The sequence below is a fragment of the Agelaius phoeniceus genome, unplaced genomic scaffold, assembly GCF_051311805.1.
Source record: "Agelaius phoeniceus isolate bAgePho1 unplaced genomic scaffold, bAgePho1.hap1 Scaffold_110, whole genome shotgun sequence".
NCBI lineage: Eukaryota > Metazoa > Chordata > Aves > Passeriformes > Icteridae > Agelaius > Agelaius phoeniceus.
The window spans coordinates 2,040,269-2,060,423 of record NW_027509876.1 but is presented as its reverse complement, the minus strand read 5'-3'; the positions used below and the strand labels follow the sequence as shown (position 1 = coordinate 2,060,423).

At 49.2% G+C, this 20,155-nt stretch overlaps 1 protein-coding gene across 1 annotated transcript; it reads right to left on the bottom strand.

Moving 5' to 3' along the window:
• Nucleotides 1–6,958: 6,958 nt before the first annotated feature.
• Nucleotides 6,959–19,465, bottom strand: LOC143692981 (olfactory receptor 14A16-like). Its single transcript, XM_077173060.1, has 2 exons — nucleotides 19,284–19,465; nucleotides 6,959–7,757 (listed from the first exon to the last, which is right to left on the bottom strand). Exons 1-2 carry the CDS (start codon nucleotides 19,463–19,465, stop codon nucleotides 6,959–6,961), a joined length of 981 nt encoding a protein of 326 aa, XP_077029175.1.
• Nucleotides 19,466–20,155: the final 690 nt, after the last annotated feature.

Sequence of the window (20,155 nt, the reverse complement as noted above, 5' to 3'; positions counted from 1 at the left end):
GAATGGGCCAAGTCAATGCTTTCAGAAGTGTTTTTTGTTGCTTGAATATCTGTTGTAGTACATGACAAGAATTTTTAAAAGTAATGTAAAATTTTTTGTGTAACTGACAATCAGTTAAACCACTGAGATACTGAACACACCTCTGTGAACCACATATGCTAAAGATGAAAAAACCCAGGAACCTCCTCTTTCTTTTCCAGTCAACAAAGAAGCAGCGGGCCCTGGCCTTGGCCCCCATCTCAACCAAACCAAACCAAACCAAACCAAACCAAACCAAACCAAACCAAACCAAGCAACCCTGCCATGGGCTGAGCCCCTTTCCCCCTCCCCAGACTACTCCACCCCCATCAGCCCCATTCTGACCAAACCAAACCCCAACAACTCCCAAACAGGAAAACAAAAGAGGCTACAAAACCCCAACCAGAACAAAGCCAGCCACAGCTATTAAATCTTACCAAGTCCCTTCCATCCAACACAACTAAAACTAAAAACTCCTACAACTTACAAACCATACAAAAAAACCCTACAACTAAAATTAAACACAAAAAACCCAAAACGAACCATAAAACCAATCCTAACACAACCCAACCACAACTTCCACCACAAGTTACCAGCAGGTCAGGTGTTAACCCTTTCAATACTTCAATCCTCCCTCGAGTAAAAGAAAAACAAAATGCAAGCCTATTAAAAAACATAAAACCATCAAAGCCAGTGAAGGAGAAATTAAATCCCCCCAAAAAAGACAAAAATTAACCTTAATCTTAAAACTAAAATCTTCTTATAAGGTATAAATAAAATCTCTTTTTCTTTATAACACAAAAACACTCTTAAAAAATAATCAAATAATATCAAACAAAAACCTCCATACTAAAATAAACAAATGTTAAAATAACTGATTTTCATCAAAAGTTTAAATGGGGGAAAAGAAAATAAGTAATTCAGTATCCCCAAGAGAAGATTTCTATTCCCAGAGATAAAAATAATTTTGAAAGTAAATAATAAAATCTTTTAAAGAAGTCGTCTTTAAAACAATATCTCATAAGTTGACATGGCAAATCAATAAGCTGTAAAACAGCTTGTAGCAATAAAAACAATTTCATAATAACAAAGTTCCCCAGATAACTGATATCCATGACAAAATTAAGAACCACAAAAAACCTATTTTTTCGTCTTGGGAAAAAAATCTCCATAACCTTAACAAGAAAAACTTCTCTCCCTAAGTAAACTAAAAAAAGACTATTCTAGAAACAGCAAACTAACTAGACATTTTAAATTTACTTTCTTTACACTCTCAGTAAAAAGAAAAAATTGTAAACAAAAAAAAAGTTTTCTAAAGAGATTATTTTAGTTCTTACTACCCTTTTTCTTTTTTAATTTCTATTTAATAAAATTTTATTTATACCCTTTTGGAATTTTAGGCCTACTTTACCATTCTCATATTCCTATCTCAAAACAAAATAAACACATTAATAATTAACCAACACTATAACCCGCCACACTCATCAATACATTAATTAGGAAATCTCAAAATTAGAAAAATCTTAAATTAACAAAACAAAACCACTACAATGTCATAATAAATCCTTTGCCAATTTTTCTCTGATTTTCTAATGCTCCCAGTAAAGTCTGTTTGGTTGTTTTGAGCTCCTGAGAATCTCTTGTTGGTATTACTCCAGGGAGTCCAACTCAGAGGGCACAAACAACTGTAATTCCTTTTAAATGTCTCCTTGAGAGAATTGTTTGGGGGATGGGAGTCAGGGCTTGTGTGTCCTGCTTGGCCCAGCCCAGGCAGGGCTTTCCCAGCCACATTCCACACTCCATTGCCCAGCTGGAGCCGCTGGTGCCTCTGAGTTGTGCTGCCCCAGCCCCAGGGACGCTCTCCTTGTCTGCCCATTCCCCCACGCTCTCTGGGCAGGGATGGCCTCAGTGGGGGCTGCTGACATCCTCAGCAACTTGGAGGCTGCTGCTGAATTTCCCTGCTCCAGAGGCTTGTTCAGCCTTCAGCTCTTCAGTGCAGGAATTCAGTGTCCCAGGGCTCATTGACATTCAGAACACCTTAACAAGCCAAGCCTCTGGGAATAATTTGATTTTAATTTTCAAATAATTTCTGGTTAATTAGACAGATCTCAGTAGTATATCCAAAGTGAATGCAATATATTTAAAAAGACAGAAACAAAGGATTTTTTAGGTCCTGTTTCAGTTTTTTTTTCCCTCTTAATTCATTGATATGTGCAATCTCCAAGTGACACTGAATCCAAGTACTGCTCCAGAGGCTTGTTCAGCCTTCAGCTCTTCAGTGCAGGAATTCAGTGTCTCAGGGCTCATTGCATTCAGAACACTTAACAGGCCAAGCCTCTGGGAATAATTTGATTTCAGTTTCCAAATCTTGTGTGGTTAATTAGAGGGATTTCAGAAGTGCATTCAACTTAATACGTTCTATTTAAAAAGAGAGTGAGAAAATATTTTTTAGGTCCTGTTTAGGTTTGGATTTTTTTTTCCTGTTAATAGCAATCTACAATTGACACTGAACCCAAGTACCTCCTCATGCAGTTTGAATAGATATGCAAATCAAGACCCTTCATGGCTGACAATCAATCAGACTCTGTCCCTACCCCCACCCCACCATTTCCCCCATCCAAGCCCTGGCACTCAGAGCAGCCTTGTGCAAATCTGAGCTCCCTCCAGCCCAGGCTGCACCTGCAGCTTTCAGCTCCTTGGCTCCAGCTCCCACCTGCTTTCCTTGCAGAAGGAGCTGCCCGAGACACAGAGGGATGTTCATTTCTTGTCAGCCAACAAAGCCAAGGGAACGCACAGCTCCATCAAATGCAAAAGTCATTCCTCTGCTGGATATTAAATCCACTTTGCACAGCAGACAGTCTCAGAGCAATGGAAAACACCTTCTGTGCCCAGCACAGATCCCAAGGTCCCCCCAAACCCTCCCTGCCCCAATTCTGCCCAGATTTGCTCTTTGCACACACGAGTCACAGGCTGAAATCAGGAGCCCTTTCATGCCCAGAGGGAGGAGAAGAGAGAAAGGGGATGAAGAGCTCTCCTGTGCAGAGCCAAGGTCCAAGTACAGCCCCTGCAGTGGGAACCACAACTCATCAGGTTTGTGTCCTTTGGGCTCAGGGCCTGGTGACACTCAGAGGCACAGAAGGGTTTCTTGTCAACAAACACAAGTTGAACATTTGAACGGTTTAATAACAATCACAGCTCTTCCCTCAGCTCTCTGGGATGTCCCAGCCACCAGGAATTTCTGTACAGGAACAGTTTTAGACAAAGACATAAGAAAAGGTAATTCAGTGATAGATATAAACACAATTAAGATGTTGGCTGAAACAGGGCCCAGCATGGTGCCGGGATCATCAGAGAGCTGAGGTGTGTGCTGGAAATCAATGCCCTCCCCATCCCACAGCAGCCCTGCATTTCCCTCCTGCAGCCTTGGTCTCCAGCCCAGCCACGGAGGCTCTTTGGGCTCTGGAGTGTTGCTGCAGCCCCCAAGGGCAGCTGAGCTCTGCCTTTGGCACAGTCAGGCCTGGCCAGCGCAGGCCATGCTCAGCAATTGCTTGTGTGTGCCTGGCCTTGCTGTCAGCCCCGGCAGCGGCTGCGTGGCCCCTTTGTGGCCCTGTGCTGGCCCAGCCATGGTGGCCCAGCCCCTGTGCAGGCCGAGCCCAGGCCAGGAGCATTGCGGCTGGGAACGGCCCCTGTGCCGTGGTGCCCACAGCAGCCTTGGGGCTCTGTGCCCCATGGCCTCCCTGCTGGGCAGCCTCTGCCAGCTCCTGCAGAGCCCCTGGCACCTGTGGGGCTGCACAGACAGCCCTGCCCCGGGCTCTGCCGGCCTCTGGGCCAGCAGAGAGGCAGCCAGGGCTGGCCATGGCCGGGAACAGGCCCTGAGCCCCGCAGGAGGATGGAGCTGGGCCACAGCCAAACTCAGCCCAGGCCAAAGCTGGGCTCAGCAGCCAGGGCTGCCAACACATGGGCACAGAGGCTGGCGCTGACAAATGTCCTGGGCCCCCTCCCTGCTCTGTCCATGCCACCAAGGGCACAGAGCAGCCTCCTCTCTGGGCCACTTGCCTGTTTGCAATGCCTTGCACAGGCGCTGGCCCTGCCCCACAAGGCCTGGCCTGAGTCCTGCCCCTGCACGCTCAGCCAGGCTGAGATGGACACTGATGGTTTCTGGGCCAGGCTCTCAGAGCCCAGCCCAGCTCCCTGCAAGCTCTGCCAGCTGCCCTGAGCTCTGGGCAGCACCAAGGGCCTCTCTAAGCCCAGCCCAGCCCAGCCGGCTCTGGCCCCACAGCTCTGCTCAGGCCAGGCTGCTCTGGGCACTGGCCCCACGGCCTCAGCCCCTGCCAAGGGCACAGCAGCAGCTGCAGCTGCCACAGGACTCAGCCCCAGCCATGGGGGAAGGTGCTGGGCCAAGGCCAAAGGAGGCTCCCTGGCTGCCCTGCTCCCCTTGGGCTGAGGTGCTGAGAGCTCTGCAGCCCCTGCTGCCATCCCATCTGCCCAGGGCAGCACAAGAGCCCCGGCCTTGGGGCCCTCAAGAGCTGCTCCTGCTCCAGGCCCAGGGCCCATGCCAAAGCTGGGACAGCAGCCACAAAGCTGTGCCCATTTCTGGTCCTTGCTGTTCTGATGGGGCTGGATACTCAGCCACTTGGAGGTTGCTGATGAATTTCCCTACTCCAGAGCCCTATTCTTTCTGGAGCTCTTCAGTTCATGAATTCAGTGAGAAAGGCTAATAAACATTTGCTCAAAATGCCGAAACAAAAAAAAGCCCCATTGAATAATTCAAAATTTTCAGTTCTTCCCTGGTATTTAGACTGATTTGAGAACTCTATTCAAAGTGAGTGTACTATATCAAAAACAATGCAAGAGAATCGTTTGTCCTGTGTCCATTTCCTGTTTATAGATGGCTATCAGCTATCCTCAGTTGATATTGATTCTCAGCACCTTCTAATTGAGTTTGAATAGATATGAAGAAGAAGACCCTTCATGGCTGACAATCAATAATACTTTGTCCCTACTCCCTCCCCACCATTTCCCTCATCCAACCCCTGGCACTCCTATGGATAAGGAATGATGTGGCCAGCAGGAGCAGGGCAGGGATTCTTCCCCTGTGCTCAGCACTGCTTGGGCAGCACCTCGAGTGCTGTGTCCAGTACTGGGGCCTCCAATTTAGGAAGGACATGGAGGGGCTGGAGCGTGTCCAGAGAAGGGCAACAAGGCTGGGGAGGGGTCTGGAGCACAAGTCCTGTGAGGAGAGGCTGAGGGAGCTGGGGTTGTTTATCCTGGAGAAGAGGAGGCTCAGGGGACACAAGGCGATGTCAGGGCACAGGTTGGACTTGATGATCTCCAGGGTCTTTTCCAGGCTTGCTGATTCTGGGATTCTCTGAAACCACCCTTGGATGAGCCCTGGGCCTCCTCTTCAGCAGCTCCAGCAGCCCAGGTCCCTCAGCTTCTCCTGGCAGCCCCAAAGCCCATCCTGTCAGTCCTGCAGAGCCTCTGCAGCTCCTCCTCATTGCCCAGAACAGGGAGCCCCAGAGGCAGACACAGCAGCCCAGATGTGCCCCCCTGGCCTGGGGTGCCTCTGGCAAGGGAGCAGCACCAGGCACTGCAGGAGCCTGCAGACAATTCCTGCAGCACTTGTAGGATGATCCTGCTGCCCAAGGGACGTTCCCAAGGTGCCAAGTCAGGAACTGCAATGGGGAGTGGGGCCAGAGAGGAAAGGGCAAACAGGGATGGGCTGTTTGCAGGGCAGGGAACAGGGCTGGGCAATGGGAAGAAATTTGTAGCAGTTGAGCAAAGAAGGCAAAGGTGAGGCAAAGGAAATGCTCAGGGCAGTTTGGGGGTGGCTGCCAGGCAGCCCTGGCTCTGAGCAACAGCGTCTGCAGTGGCACAGGAAACTCCCAGCTGATGGGAACAAACTTTCTGGCTGAGTGCAGAGGCCAGGACAAAGCTGAGTGGTTTCCCTGGTGTCCCGCAGGCCTTGCTGGCCCCAGGGGCTGATGGCATTTGTGCTCCCTCAGGTTCATGTCCCCACAGCAACAGCATGGGGGTGCTGCCCCTGCTGTGTGCAATGCAAACAGCGGCTGCTGAGGCAGTGCTGCCGTGCCTGTGCCTGCAAGGATGGGGCACCTGTGTGAGCTGGGGGAGAGGCCAGGGCTGCAGAGGGGGGATGTTGTTGGCAGCTGCATGAGGACGCTCTGGGACGCTGCCCTGGGCTGTGCAGCGCACTGGGCATGGATCAGCCCCTGCTCTGCTGCTCCTTCCCGTCTGCCCCAGGGCCCTTGCAGAGCCCCAGCCATGCTGTTTGCCCCCAGCCTGCCCACGGCCAGCCTGGGGCTGCTCACGGGGGTTTCTGTGCTGAGCATTGGCCTGGCCGTGTTCTTGAGAGAGCCTGGGCAAGGAGCCTGGAGCCCCCAGGGCCTGGCCTGAGGCGTCAGCGCTGCCCCAGCAGTGCCCATGGCCTGTCCCTGCTGCAGCCCCGGCACTGCCACCCCCAGGGCTGTGCCCGGCCCCGAGAGCACTCAGGCCCTGCAGCAACACCAGGGCCACCAGGGCAGCGGGGCAGGGCCACGGCAGCAGCACTGGCAACACCAAGTGCTGCTGCTGCTGCTGCTGGGCACAGCTGCTGGGCCAGCACTGATCTGCCCCAGCTCTGCACACAGACATTGCTGCTGCAGCTCCAGAGAAGGCAACAAAAGGGCATCTCTGCAGAAAACTCTGCTGGGACATCCTTTAGTTCCTCTAAATACACCAGGAGCGCAGCCCCTCATTGACACAGTCTATGGCCACAGGGAAGTTGGAGAGAAACAAAATGAGCAATGGCACAAACATTGAAATTTATTTGCGGACAATAAGAAAAAATTAAAACAAAGGTAAAGAAATTCTAAAATGAAACCAAGAAGAAGTATCAAAGATTACTTTTTTTACAAGTGATTTGCAAACACTGACCAGCAGTTTAATACTTCTGAAATTTTCCAGTCATCAGTCTCCCCACTGCAGCCTTGAGCTCCTGGTTCCTCAGGCTGTAGATGAGGGGGTTCAGGGCTGGAGGCACCACCGAGTACAGAACTGACAGGGCCAGATCCAGGGATGGGGAGGAGATGGAGGGGGGCTTCAGGTAAGTAAACACGACAGTGCTGACAAACAGGGAGAGCACGGCCAGGTGAGGGAGGCAGGTGGAAAAGGCTTTGTGCCGTCCCTGTTTAGAGGGGATCCTCAGCACAGCCCTGAAGATCTGCACATAGGAGAAAACAATGAACACAAAACAACCAAATACCAAAGACACACTAACAGCAAGAAGTCCCAGTTCCCTGAGGTAGGATTTGGAGCAGGAGAGCTTGAGGATCTGTGGGATTTCACAGAAGAACTGGCCCAGGGCATTGCCATGGCACAAGGGCAGGGAAAATGTATTGGCCGTGTGCATGAGAGCATTGAGAAAGGCACTGGCCCAGGCAGCTGCTGCCATGTGGGCACAAGCTCTGCTGCCCAGGAGGGTCCCGTAGTGCAGGGGTTTGCAGATGGACACGTAGCGGTCGTAGCACATCACGGTCAGGAGGGAAAACTCTGATGTAGCGCAGAAAGCAAAGAAAAAGACTTGAGCAGCACATCCAGTGTAGGAGATGTTGCTGGTGTCCCAGAGGGAATTGTGCATGGCTTTGGGGACGGTGGTGCAGATGGAGCCCAGGTCAGCGAGGGCCAGGTTGAGCAGGAAGAAGAACATGGGCGTGTGCAGGTGGTGGCCGCAGGCTACGGCGCTGATGATGAGGCCGTTGCCCAGGAGGGCAGCCAGGGAGATGCCCAGCAAGAGGCAGAAGTGCAGGAGCTGCAGCTGCCGCGTGTCTGCCAATGCCAGCAGCAGGAAGTGCCTGATGCAGCTGCTGTTCGACATTTGCTGTGCCTTGGCATAGGGATCTGTAAGAAAAGTAATCATGGAATAGTTGGGTGTGGAGAGGACTTGAAATATCCCAGCACAGCCTGGGGGCACTTTCCCCCCACTGCCTGCCCAGGGCTCTGCTGCCTGGAGCTGTCCCTGCCAGCAGCTGCTTCCCTGTGCCCAGGGCTGGGCCCTGCCAGTGCTGCCAGAGCCCAGCCCAGGCCTGGGGGCTCAGCTCTGCCCTGCAGAGCCCTCCCAGCTCAGGCACTGCCCCGGGGCAGCTCCGGCTCTGCAGGCTCTGAGGGCAACGTCAGAGTGATAGTGGAGCCCTGGAAAATGTAAAAAATATTCTTTGAAAATATTAGGCTTTGTGTTTTCTCAGATCACTGCACCTGCATAAGCAGTATGATAAAAGATATAATTGTTAGATGTGATGATTGTTTAGAAATTAAATATAATTATTATATTACCAAAGGAAGAATTGTGAGAAACTATGTTGGAAATTTAAAGGGAGCTATGTTTAGCTGAAATCTGTGTATACAATAGATGAATATAAGTTTAATAATTAACATGAAATTTAAGTAATGATAGAGTATAAAACACGTTCACCTCGAATGTATGGTCAGAATCAGATTTGGGTGGAAACTACATTGATTCCCAGAACTCTTGAATAAAAAGCACCACATATAATCGCTTATGTGATTATGTGTTTTTGAACGCTAACAAGAGCTACCCTGAGGAGGCTGGAAAAGCAGCACTGATGCTGCCTCTAAAGGGCTCTGTGCTGATTTCTGTAACTGCCGGGTTTATAAACATCTGAGAGGATTGTTTTTTTTTTTTTTAACCTGAATTGAGAGATAAATATCTATGTGCAATTTCCTATCAAGACAACCAAGAAAAATAGATTTAAAAAGCATGATTTCCTCTTTCATCCAGTCCCTGCATCGCTGTGGTCTAATTATAACTTACTTGGAAATGTTCTGCACTTAAAGGCCATGCTGGGAGCAGTCCTGAACAATGCAGCATCCTCCCCACACAAGGAGAACACTCCCAAGCCTCACCAGCTGTCTCCCCCCACCCAGATCTTGTCCCCCAGTGCTGGGAGCAGCTGCCAGGGCTGGCTGAGAGCTGTCCCTGGCAGGCAGCAGAGTCCCTGCCCCAGCACAGCGCCCTGGGCTGCAGGACCCTGCTCTGCAGGACAGCCCTGGGCACCCCTGGCTGCTCTGCACAAGAGACAAGCAGAGAATGTACTCACAGGCTCTGCAGGCATTGGCATGTTCCAGCTGCAGGAGATGGCTCCAGGAGCTGCAGCTGCATTGTCCTGCAGCCAGAGGTTCCTGTGCCAAGGGCTGGCAGTGATTGTGCCCCAGGCACTTCTCAGCCCCTTCCCAGCCCTGACTGATTGAAGCTCTCTGTGCCTCTGTGCTGTGCCCGGGCTGGCTGCAGGCAGTGCCCCAGCCCTGCTGGGCTGGCACAAGAGCTGCTCATCAAGAGAAATGTGCTTTTGAAGCTCTTCTTGGTGACCAGGAGCTGCCTCTGGGCCAGGAGCCCAGCCCAGCTCAGCAGCACAGACACAGCACAAGGACTTTAATCAGCCTCTGGGGCTTTGTGCTCAGGCCCTGGACATCAGTCCCTGAGAGGCAGCTGAAGAAACCTCTCCAGAACTCCAAGGCAGAATCCAACTCCAAACTTTCTTGGACTTTTAATGGGTCCCACTGAGGGACACGACTGAGCAAGTGTCCCCAGGCCCCAGGCAGAGCAGAGAACTGCAGGCAGTGATGACAGGTGGGGACAAAGTGAAGCCAAGTCTTGGTGCCCTGGGGCACAGCAGGGTCTGTGCCACCAAGGGCTGGGAGGAGACACCTTGTGCTGAGGCCCTGGGGCCTCCTGGCACAGCCCCAGCCAGGCTGGGCACTGTCAGCCCCTTGTGCTGCCCTCAGCATCCCCCCCTAGCCCACATCCCAGTGGCCTCAAGGATCTGCTGCAAGGAGTCCCTGGGGAGCCTTGCTCAGCAATGGCCCTGGGGGCTCCTTCATGCTCCCTGCAGGGGCTGCAGCTTTTTCAAAGGACTTTGGGCTTGGCTTTTGCCTTGGAGTCTCTGAGAGGTTTGTGCAATCATGGCCTCCAATTATCTGCTGTAATTAGTCCCTGGAGAGGCTTTGTCAGTAACAACACTCAGTGGGGCTCGTTAATACTTCAAGGTACTTCAGTATTTGAATGTACTTGGTGTTTCCCTTTTGATACAGACTCTGTGAGAGATTTGTGCATCATGGCCCCAATTATCTGCTTGAACAAGTCCCTGGAGAGGCTTTGCATGGACACTCAGTGGGGCTCATTAATACTTTGAGGTACCCAAGTTTTTTAAGGTAGTTTGGATTTTCTTTTCCACTCTGAATCTCTGAGAGGTTTTTTTGCAATCCTGGCCTTCAGTTCTCTCCTCCAAGGACTCCATGAGGAGCCTCTGTTGGGGATGGACCTCAGTGGGACCCAATCATGCTTTGAGACACTTTGAGTTTTTCCTCTGACTTTGATTCCTGGCAAGGTTTGTGCAATCCCCTCTCAGGCCCTGAGGTTCCAGACTCAGCTCCAAATGCACCACGGGGCTCATTAGGATCAAGCAAGTCCTGACAAACCATGGCTCTGCCTTGATTTCCTCTGGTCTGGAGCAGTTCAGCAGGAAGATTTCCTTTTACAGTTATGGAGAAATATTTCAAAGAGTTTCTAAAAAATATGCATTCCTATCTTAAAGAGTGTCTTTATTGCTGTTCATATTATACAAGAGCTGATTGCAGCATCTGTGATTGATATTGATCCAGGGTCTCTCACAAGGAGGTCTGGCCAGGTCAGTGAAGTTGTACCTTGAGAGCTCACCCAGCATGGACAACCTTATCCCACATTCCCTAACCCCATGTGAGAAATTATTTCTACTTTCAAAAATTTAAATGGTTTATTAAGACCTTATTAAAATTCAACAGAAGACTGAATAAAGAAAAGAATACAGCACTGGGAGCAAAGGATTCAGTCACTGTGTGCTCATCTACAAAATGGATGTTCTGTCTTTTACACCTCCAGCCCCTCCCAAAGTCTTGTCAATTGACTCCTTCTTCTCTGTCCAGTGCTGGAGATCACTGTCTCACACCTTGATTGGAGGTCAGGTGCTGCCATAGGAACAAGCCAACCCTCCCAAATGCCCCAACTACTGAGGCCATCCTGTGATAGCAATGCAAGGGGGAGGGGAAGGATAACTGTACATCTACAAAAGTTCTCATAACATAGATTTAATATTCACCCCTTCATTGTCAGAGTCAACCATAGGGTTACTAATCTATAACAAGCCCTCCTTTTCTTTTTCTCTAAGTCATTTTGCTTGAACAATTAAGTAAAAAAGTTTCTCTCTCTTTTGAATGAGTCATACCAGCATCTGTTGATGTGGGCAAGGACAGTAGGAACAGGAGAAAAAATCTCAGGTTTTCCTTAGACACACTCATTTGGAATGGACAAAAGGGCATCCCAGAGGTCCAGTGTGGCTTTGACTCCCATCTACCGTGCCTCTGTGGCTGCTGCCCATAGTTGGTGCATCTTAGGGGTGAGTACAGAGGCCAACTCGGTCCTGCCCTCCAGTCCCTGTTGAATTAAAAGACAACTGAGGAATGACAGAGGTCTGGAATTGCCTTTTGTCCCTACCTTACCATGCCCATGGGGTTGCTACCCACAGCAGGGCTATGGAGCCTTCTTGGTAGCAAACAAAGGGGCCAACCCGGCCTTGCCCTCCTTCCTTTGTCTTATTTTCTTGAAGAAGCTGTCCCATTGCCTTTTACAGTCCCTTGTTTACTTCCCCTCAACAGCTGCTGATAATTCTCACCCATGAAAACAGGAAGACAGTTCTCGAGCTGGTTGGTGGAAGCTTGACTCTGCTTTTTGGGCATCTTGGTGTTTTCCTGGTTGTCTTTGAGTGTCTGCTTGAGAGTCAATCTTGTTTCACCCAGCCTGGATGTTACAGTCCACTCTTTGGGTTCTTCTCCTGGGCCTTTGACTCTGTTGCCATGAGTCCATCCCCGCTCTGCAGCTCGCACGGCCGATTCGGTGGTGAGCAGTGCCTGAAAGGGACCTTCCCACTGGGGAGTTAGAGGCTGATCTCTCCATGGCTTAATCATCACCCAATCCCCGGGATTAATATTATGGATTCTGAAATCCAGGGTGGTAGTTTGAGGAATTGCCCCTTTATATCTTAGCCCTTCTAAGGTTTGTGCTATAGACATCACTTATTTCTTGGCATTGGCTTCCCCTTCCTCATGGGTGGCAGCCTTCTGGGGTGAGGTCAGGAAGGGAAACCCAAACATCATTTCATAGGGTGACACCCCCAGATCTGACTGGGGTTGGGTTCTAGTTCTTAATAAGGCCAAAGGGAGACATTTTATCCATGACATTTGGGTTTCAATCATTAGCTTAACTAGAGCTCTTTTAAGAGTATCATTCATTTTCTCAACCTGACCGGAACTCTGTGGATGCCTTGGAGTTTGTAATTCCTATTTTACTCCCAGGGCCTGAACAATTTTCTGCAATATCTTCAATGTGAAATGAGTTCCCCAGTCTGAATCAATCCTGTTTGCCATCCCATATCAGGGAATGATTGATTCTAGAATTGTTTTACTCACAACATTGGCATTGCCTTTCACAGTGGGTACCACCTCAACTCAATGAGTCACGTAATCTGCTATCACTGGCAAAACTTCCACTGTTGTACCTGGGGAAGCTCAATAAAGTCTACTTGGATGTTTTGGAAGGGCTGTAAAGCCAGTTCTCGCCCTTCCCTGGGTGTTTTCCTCATGATTTTCTTATTCACTTGTTGACATATCACACCCTGTTCAGTTACTTGCTTAGCTATTCTGAAAATTCCTGTGCATCTCCAGCCCCTTAGATATTGATCACTCAGCGCTTGTGTACCCCAATGTGTTGTTCCATGTATGCCTTCTAGCATTTTCCTGGCAAGGGGTTTATTATTATTTCCTTCCATCTGCTCATTTCCCTTTGTTGTCTTGCTTGGCTCCTATTTTAAGGAGTTCTTCCTCTTCTGACCCATTGAATACAGGGACTTTTTGCATTTCTCTCATGGGGGTTAATACTATTATTAGTTTTTCTGTCTCTGATTCAGTTGCATTTTTAGCTTCTAAATTGGCTAAATTGTTCCCTTGCTCCCTTTTTGATGTCCTTTAACATATACCACCACTACTTCCTCTGGTAACTGTAAGGTTTCTAACTCTTCTAAGACAAATTTTTCATGAATCGGTCACTTTCCCTTTGAATTTAATAGCCCCCTCTCTTCCCAAATTTTTCCAAAGATATGCACTGTTCCAAAAGCATATTTTCAGTCTGTTTATTTTGTTCCCCTTTTCCGTGCTAATATTTCCAGAGCTCGTTTTAGGGCACACAACTCATACCCTGGGCTGACCAGTTTTAAGGTAATTTTCCCTTTTCTATGGCCACCAACTCTTGATGCACTGTAGGGTACCCCAATACCCTGTGCCCCTTTATTACCCATGAAGATCCATCGATGTTCAGTCATTTTCCACCTTGGAGTGGTTGATCTGTTAGGTCCTCTCTTCCTTTAGTTTGATAGTTTATAACCTCTAGGCAATTATGTATTAGTTTCTTACTTGGTTCTCCATACAAGAACTGGGCAGGGTTGAGTTGGTTACTCACGATCAGCTCTAAACCATTATCTATTAAGATGGCTTCATACTTTAGCACTTGGGAATCAGTGAGCCATTCCTCAGCATTTTGGCTCAGGATACTCCTCACTGAGTTTGGATATATATCTTCAATTTTCCCCCAAAGGGTAATTTTTTGCTTTCTGCTATGAGTAGGGCAGTCACTGCCACAGCCTGAATGCAGGTTGGCCACCCCTGGCTGACAGGATCTAGCAGTTTTGATAAATAGGCCACTGGTTTCCTGGATCCTCCCCAGTCCTGGGCTAACACTCCATGTGCTGCCCCTTTTTCTGTATCCACAAACAATAGAAGGGTTTGTCTAAGGCAGGAAGACTCTGTGCCAATGCACTGACTAATTTTTGCTTTAAAGCTTCAAACTTTTGTTCATTGTCTTTTTCCCACCTAATCTCTTCTTCTGCTAACTTTTCATACAACAACTGGATGGCCTGCATGTATCCTTCAATCCATAGCCTACAACATCCCAACAGGCCTAAAAACCTTCTTACTTCCCTCTTAGTTTTTGGCCATGGGAGTGAAACAATCCCCATAATTCTCTCACAGTTCAACCCCCAGCTCCCTTGACAAATCACATGTCCTAGGAATTTTACTTCTTGCTCTACAAATTGGAGTTTCCCTTTTGATACCCAAAGTCTTTGGTCCCTCAGAAAACTTAACAACACCATGTGGATTCCCAAACTTCTTTTTCTTCCAGTCCTGAGAAAAGCAAATCATTTACATATTGGATGAGCTACATCTCAGGTTTAATGGAGAAGAGCTGTAGTACTTCTCCTAGGCGTTGACCAAAGAGGTTTGGGGATTCAGAAAACCCTTGGGGTAACCCAGTCCACCAAAGCTGTTGCTTCCTCCCAGAACCGAGGTCCTCCCATTCAAAAGCAAATATATCCCACTTTCCTCTGCCACTGGGCACACCCAAAAAGCATCTTTTAGGTCTATCACGCTAAACCACTGGGATGTTACTTAGGAGTGTATAGGGATTAGGCACCACTGGGTACTGATTCACAGTTCTTTTGTTCACTTCTCTCAAATCTTGAACAAGCCTGTAAGTCCCATCTGACTTCTTTGCTGGTAATATGGGTGTATTATGGGGGACATTTATGGTTCTAAGGTCCTGTCCTCAAGCAGGTCCTGGATCAGCGGCTGCAGTCCTTGTCTCCCCTCCAGGGAAAGTGGGTATTGTCATACCCAAACTGGATGCTTTTCATTAACTACTTTTATTACTATAGGTTTCATGTTTAATTTACCTCCTTTTTTTGGTTTTGCTCACATCATGTCATGAATTTTCTCCTCATTTTCTTCCCTTATTGGAGAAGCTTAACTACCATTTTCCCTTTCACTGGGAGCACCCCAATGTCAAACTGCACCTGTAAATCCTGTCCTAAGAAATTTCACACTGCTTCTGGATCTAATAGAACATCCCCAATTCCTATTTTATTTGTTCCTTCAAAATTTATTCGCTTTATAAGTGAGGCTTTGAAACCTCTGCCTTGTCTAGGTTTGAAAAGACAAGTGTCTGCTAATGAAGGTAGGAGCTGCCCCTGAAATGGAAAATGTAAAGCCACCTCCCTCTGAATTGTTAAAGTTTTGAAATTAAGGGGGCTCTCAGGCACAGATATGGGAGCAGGAATAACAGTTCTTTATTAGCAAAGAAAATCAAAATAAAATAAACAATGCAGTAATACAAAACAACACTGATAGAATCAGAATATGACCTGACACCCTGTGGGTCAGGGTGTTGCTAGCAGTGCAATGAAAATAGTGGCTGCAGTCCTCCTGCAGTCTTCCTGCAGACAGATGTGGTTCTGTTGGAGCAGCGATCCTGTAGAAGGGTGTAGTCTTCCTCTGAAGATCCAGTGGTGGTGTAGATGGGCCTGGTCTTCCTCTGGGAATCCAGTGGAAAGACTGTTCTGGTGTCCCAAAATCTCAGATTGTATCCAGGCAGGAACGCTTGGCTCCTCCCTCTGGGGAGAGCATCTCACAATGGGAAGATGTCATTTTATCAGTCATGCAGTGACACTCAATGGCCCATTAACAGCAGATGTCTGCCCAGAGGCAGGACTGGTTTGTGGAAGAGATAAAGAAAAACGGCCCAATTAACAGATGATAACTGGCCCACCTCTAACAGATGGGAATTGAACACACACATTACCTTGCAGTCTAGGACATTATCCATGCCTAATTCTATTTCCATCTGCATCCCAATGAAACCTTACACACAGCTCTCACTTATGACTGGGTTTCCCTGTGGTACACAATGGCTTTCCCCATCTTTCTGCATTACCCACCAAGTGTAACCAGGTCCTTGAACAAAAACAATCCCACAGATGGGTTTGTCTTTGCCTGAGGTGGGAGTAATCCAAACAGTCTTTCTTAAGATACCTTTCATGTGTACAACAGGGACTTTTCTCCATCCACTGTGTGCAGGGGTTCAGACTGGGCAGGACCAGCTCAACTGATGGACCCTTGGGTGTTGACCATCCAGATGGCTTTTGCTAAGGTCATTTCCCAATTTCTAAGTTCCCTTGCCAAGTGCCTTCAGCGTAGTCTTAAGTAACCCATTGAACCATTCAACTTTCCCAGCAGCTAGTGCATGATAGGGGATACAATAGATCCATTCAATGCCATGTTCTCTGGCCCAGGTGTTGATAAGGCCGTTCTTGAAATGGGTCCCATTGTCCGACTCAGTTCTCTCCAGGGTTCCATGTCTCCACAGGATTTGCTTTTCCAGGCCCAGGATGGTGTTCTGGGCCGTGGTGTGAGACACAGGGTCGGTCTCCAACCATCCAGTGGTGGCTTCCACCATGGTCAGCACGCAGCGCTTGCCCTGGCGTGTCTGGGGCAGTGTGATGGAGTCAATCTGCCAGGCCTCCCCATACTTGTACTTGGACCACTGCCCACCATACCATAGGGGCTTCACTCGCTTGGCCTGCTTGATGGCAGCACACGTCTCACAGTCATGGATAACCTGAGAAATACTGTCCATGGTTCAATCCACCCCTCGGTCTCGTGCCCACTTATAGGTGGAATCTCTGCCCTGATGGCCTGAGGCATCATGGGCCCATTGAGCTGGGAATAACTCTCCCTTGTGTTCCCAATCTAGGTCTATCTTGGACACCTCTATCTTTGCAGCCTGGTCTTCCTGCTCGTTGTTTTGGTGCTCCTCATTGGTTCTACTCTTGGGGACATGGGCATCTACATGGCGGACATTCACAGGCAGCTTCTCCACCCAAATGAGAATGTCTTTCCATTCATCAACAGCCCAAATTGGTTTTCCTCCATGCTGCCAGTTAACCTCTTTCCACCTCTCCAGCCATCCCCACAGAGCATTGGCTACCATCCATGAATCAGTGTAAAGGTAGAGCTTTGGCCACTTCTCTCTCTCAGCAATGTCCAGGGCCAGCTGAACAACTTTGAGTTCTGCAAGTTGGCTTGATCCACCTTCTCCTTCATGGCCTCTGTGACCTGTCGTGTGGGGCTCCATATGGCTGCTTTCCACTTCCGGTTCATTCCCACAATGTGGCAAGAACCATCAGTAAAAAGAGCGTGGCGTGTATCTTCTGCTGGCAGTTGGTTGTATGGTGGAGCTTCTTCAGCCCGTGTCACTTCTTGTTGCCCTTCATCAGTGAGACTGAAGTTTTCACCTCCTGGCCAGTTTGTAATTATCTCCAGAATCCCAGGGCAATTCAGGTTTCCAATACGGGCGCGCTGTGTGATAACAGCAATCCATTTGCTCCATGTGGCACTGGTGGCATGGTGTATAGAGGGAACTTTTGCTTTCAATATCCACCACAGCACTGGTAGTCAGGGTGCCAGGAGGAGTTGTGCTTCTGTACCATTCACCTCTGAGGCAGCTTGGACTCCTTCATAGGCAGCCAAGATTTCCTTCTCTGTGGGAGTGTAGTTGGCCTCAGACCCTCTGTAGCTTCAACTCCAAAATCCCAGTGGTCGGCCTTGAGTCTCCCCAGGCACCTTCTGCCAAAGGCTCCAGGACAAGCCATGGTTCCTGGCTGCAGAGTAGAGCATGTTCTTCACCTCTGGTCCTGTCCTGACTGGGCCAAGGGCAACCACATGAGCGATCTCCTGCTTGATCTGGGCAAAGGCTTGTTGCTGCTCAGGGCCCCAGTGGAAATCATTCTTCTTGCCGGTGATCAGGTAAAGAGGCCTCACGATCTGACTGTACTCGGGAATGTGCATCCTCCAAAAACCTATGGCACCCAGGAAAGCTTGTGTTTCGCTCTTGCTAGTTGGTGGAGACATCACAGTGATTTTGTTAATGACCTCAGTGGGAATCTGACGCCGTCCATCTTGCCACTTCACACCCAGGAACTGGATCTCTCAGGCAGGTCCCTTGACTTTTCTTGATCGCGAAGCCGGCTTCTAGCAGAGTCCTAATGATCCTCTCCTCTTTCTCAAATACTTCCATTGCCGTGTTCCCCCACACAATGATGTCATCAATATATTGCAGATGTTCTGGAGTCTCACCCTTTTCCAGTGCAGCCTGGATCAGTCCATGGCAGATGGTGGGGCTGTGCTTCCACCCCTGGGGCAGTCGGTTCCAGGTGTACTGCACGTCCCTCTAGGTGAAAGCAAACTGAGGCCAGCATTCTGCTGCCAGAGGAATGGAGACAAACACGTTAGCAATGCCAACAGTGGGTACCTCTTTGCTGCCTTGGACTCCAGCTCGTACTGGAGTTCCAGCATGTCCGGCACAGCAGCGCTCAGCGGTGGAGTCACTTCATTCAAGCCATGATAGTCCACAGTCAATCTCCATTCTCCGTCAGACTTGTGCACAGGCCAAATGGGGCTGTTGAAGGGTGAGTGGGTTTTGCTGACCACCCCTTGGCTCTCCAGCTCACGGATCATTTTGTGGATGAGGATCACGGCATCTCAATTTGTTCAATATTGCCGGTGGTGCACTGTCGGGGTGGCAATTGGCACTCGTTGCTCTTCCACCTTCAGGAGAGCTACTGCAGATGGGTTTTCTGATAGTCCAGGCAAAGTGTTTAAATGCTTGATGTTCTCAGCCTCTACAGCAGCTATGCCAAAAGCCCATCTGAGTCCCTTTGGATCTTTGTGACAGCCATTCTGGAGGAAATCTATGCCCAGAATACACGGGGCCTCAGGGCCAGTCACAATAGGATGTTTCTGCCACTCCTTCCCAGTCAGGCTCACCTGGGCTCCCAACAGGGTCAATTGCTGTGATCCCCCGTCACCCCAGCAATGGAAACAGGTTCTGCCCCCACATGTCCCGATGGTATCAGGGTACACTGCGCACCAGTATCAACTAAGGCATTGTATTTTTGTGTTTCTGATGTGCCAGACCATCGGATCCACACTGTCCAGAAAATCCGGTTTTCCTGTATCTCTTCCTGGTTAGAGGCAGGGCCCCTCTAACCCTGGGTATACATGGTCGAGGTACCTTCCAGGGGATCTGACGGATCATACTCAGCAGCTCAGTCATGGGAGGTTGAGGCTACCTTCACTTTACTGAGTTCCCTCGATTAGTGTTTCCCTCCTTGAGCTGATGCACCCGTGCTGCCAGGACAGAAGTGGGTTTTCCATCCCACCTTCCCATGTCTGCCCCATGGTCACGCAGAAAGAACCACAGGTCAGCCCGTGGGCTGTACCCTCTCTCTCTAGCTGGGGAACGTTGGGCTCTGACTCTGGGGCCTGTGACTCACACTGGTGCAATGTGGGAACTGTTCCTCCTCACCTCCTCCCTCATCTCCCTCATCTCCTCTCTGAGTTCTTGGACCACGGCAGGGCCATGAGCCTGTATTGGGCCATTGATCACACTCTCATAATTTCTAAGCTTGTTGGCAACAGAACCCACTGAATCTCGTTTGTTATTGGCAATAATCATTGCAATGAAGGTGGTGTATTGAGCTGGCCCCAGATTTGCCAGACTCCACAACATTTGCCCTGTGCACCTGACCTTGTTGGGGTTATTATCATGCTGTCCATCCCTCCCAAAGAGTACCTCCAATACTGCCACTTCTCTCAGCTGTTGGATCCCTTCCTCAAGAGTCTTCCAGAGCACATTCTGTGGTGCTGGTCCTGCATTCTCTCCCTGTGGACAAACCTCTCTCTGACACTCATTAAAAGCCACTCCCAGAGGGAAAGGGACCTTGGCTCCCTTACAAAAATCAGATTCATACCTGAGTCCTGAGTCAAGTGTCCCAAATTCCTTGCCTCACCACCATCCAGCTGGACACCTGTACCCATAAGGTCCCAGACCCAAAGTAGCCAGGTTGTATAAGCCTCACATCCCTGTTGTACAATGTCTTTGTGCAGATTACGGAGACTTTCGTATGTCAGGGACTCGGTGATGACCTCAACTGTTGGCCTCTCCTGGGCGTTGGGAAGGCTCTCCTTTCATATCCTCATCTGGGTGCTCTGATTTCATCTTAGATCTCCTTGTTTCCACCAGGGTGACTGCTGCTGGCTGTGACTGCCTTTGCAGTTCAGCTGGAACCCGGACAGTTGTAACATCTGTGGGTTCCACTGCTGCACCATCAGACTCTCCCTCTTTGAGGCAGGGGGATGGCTTTTC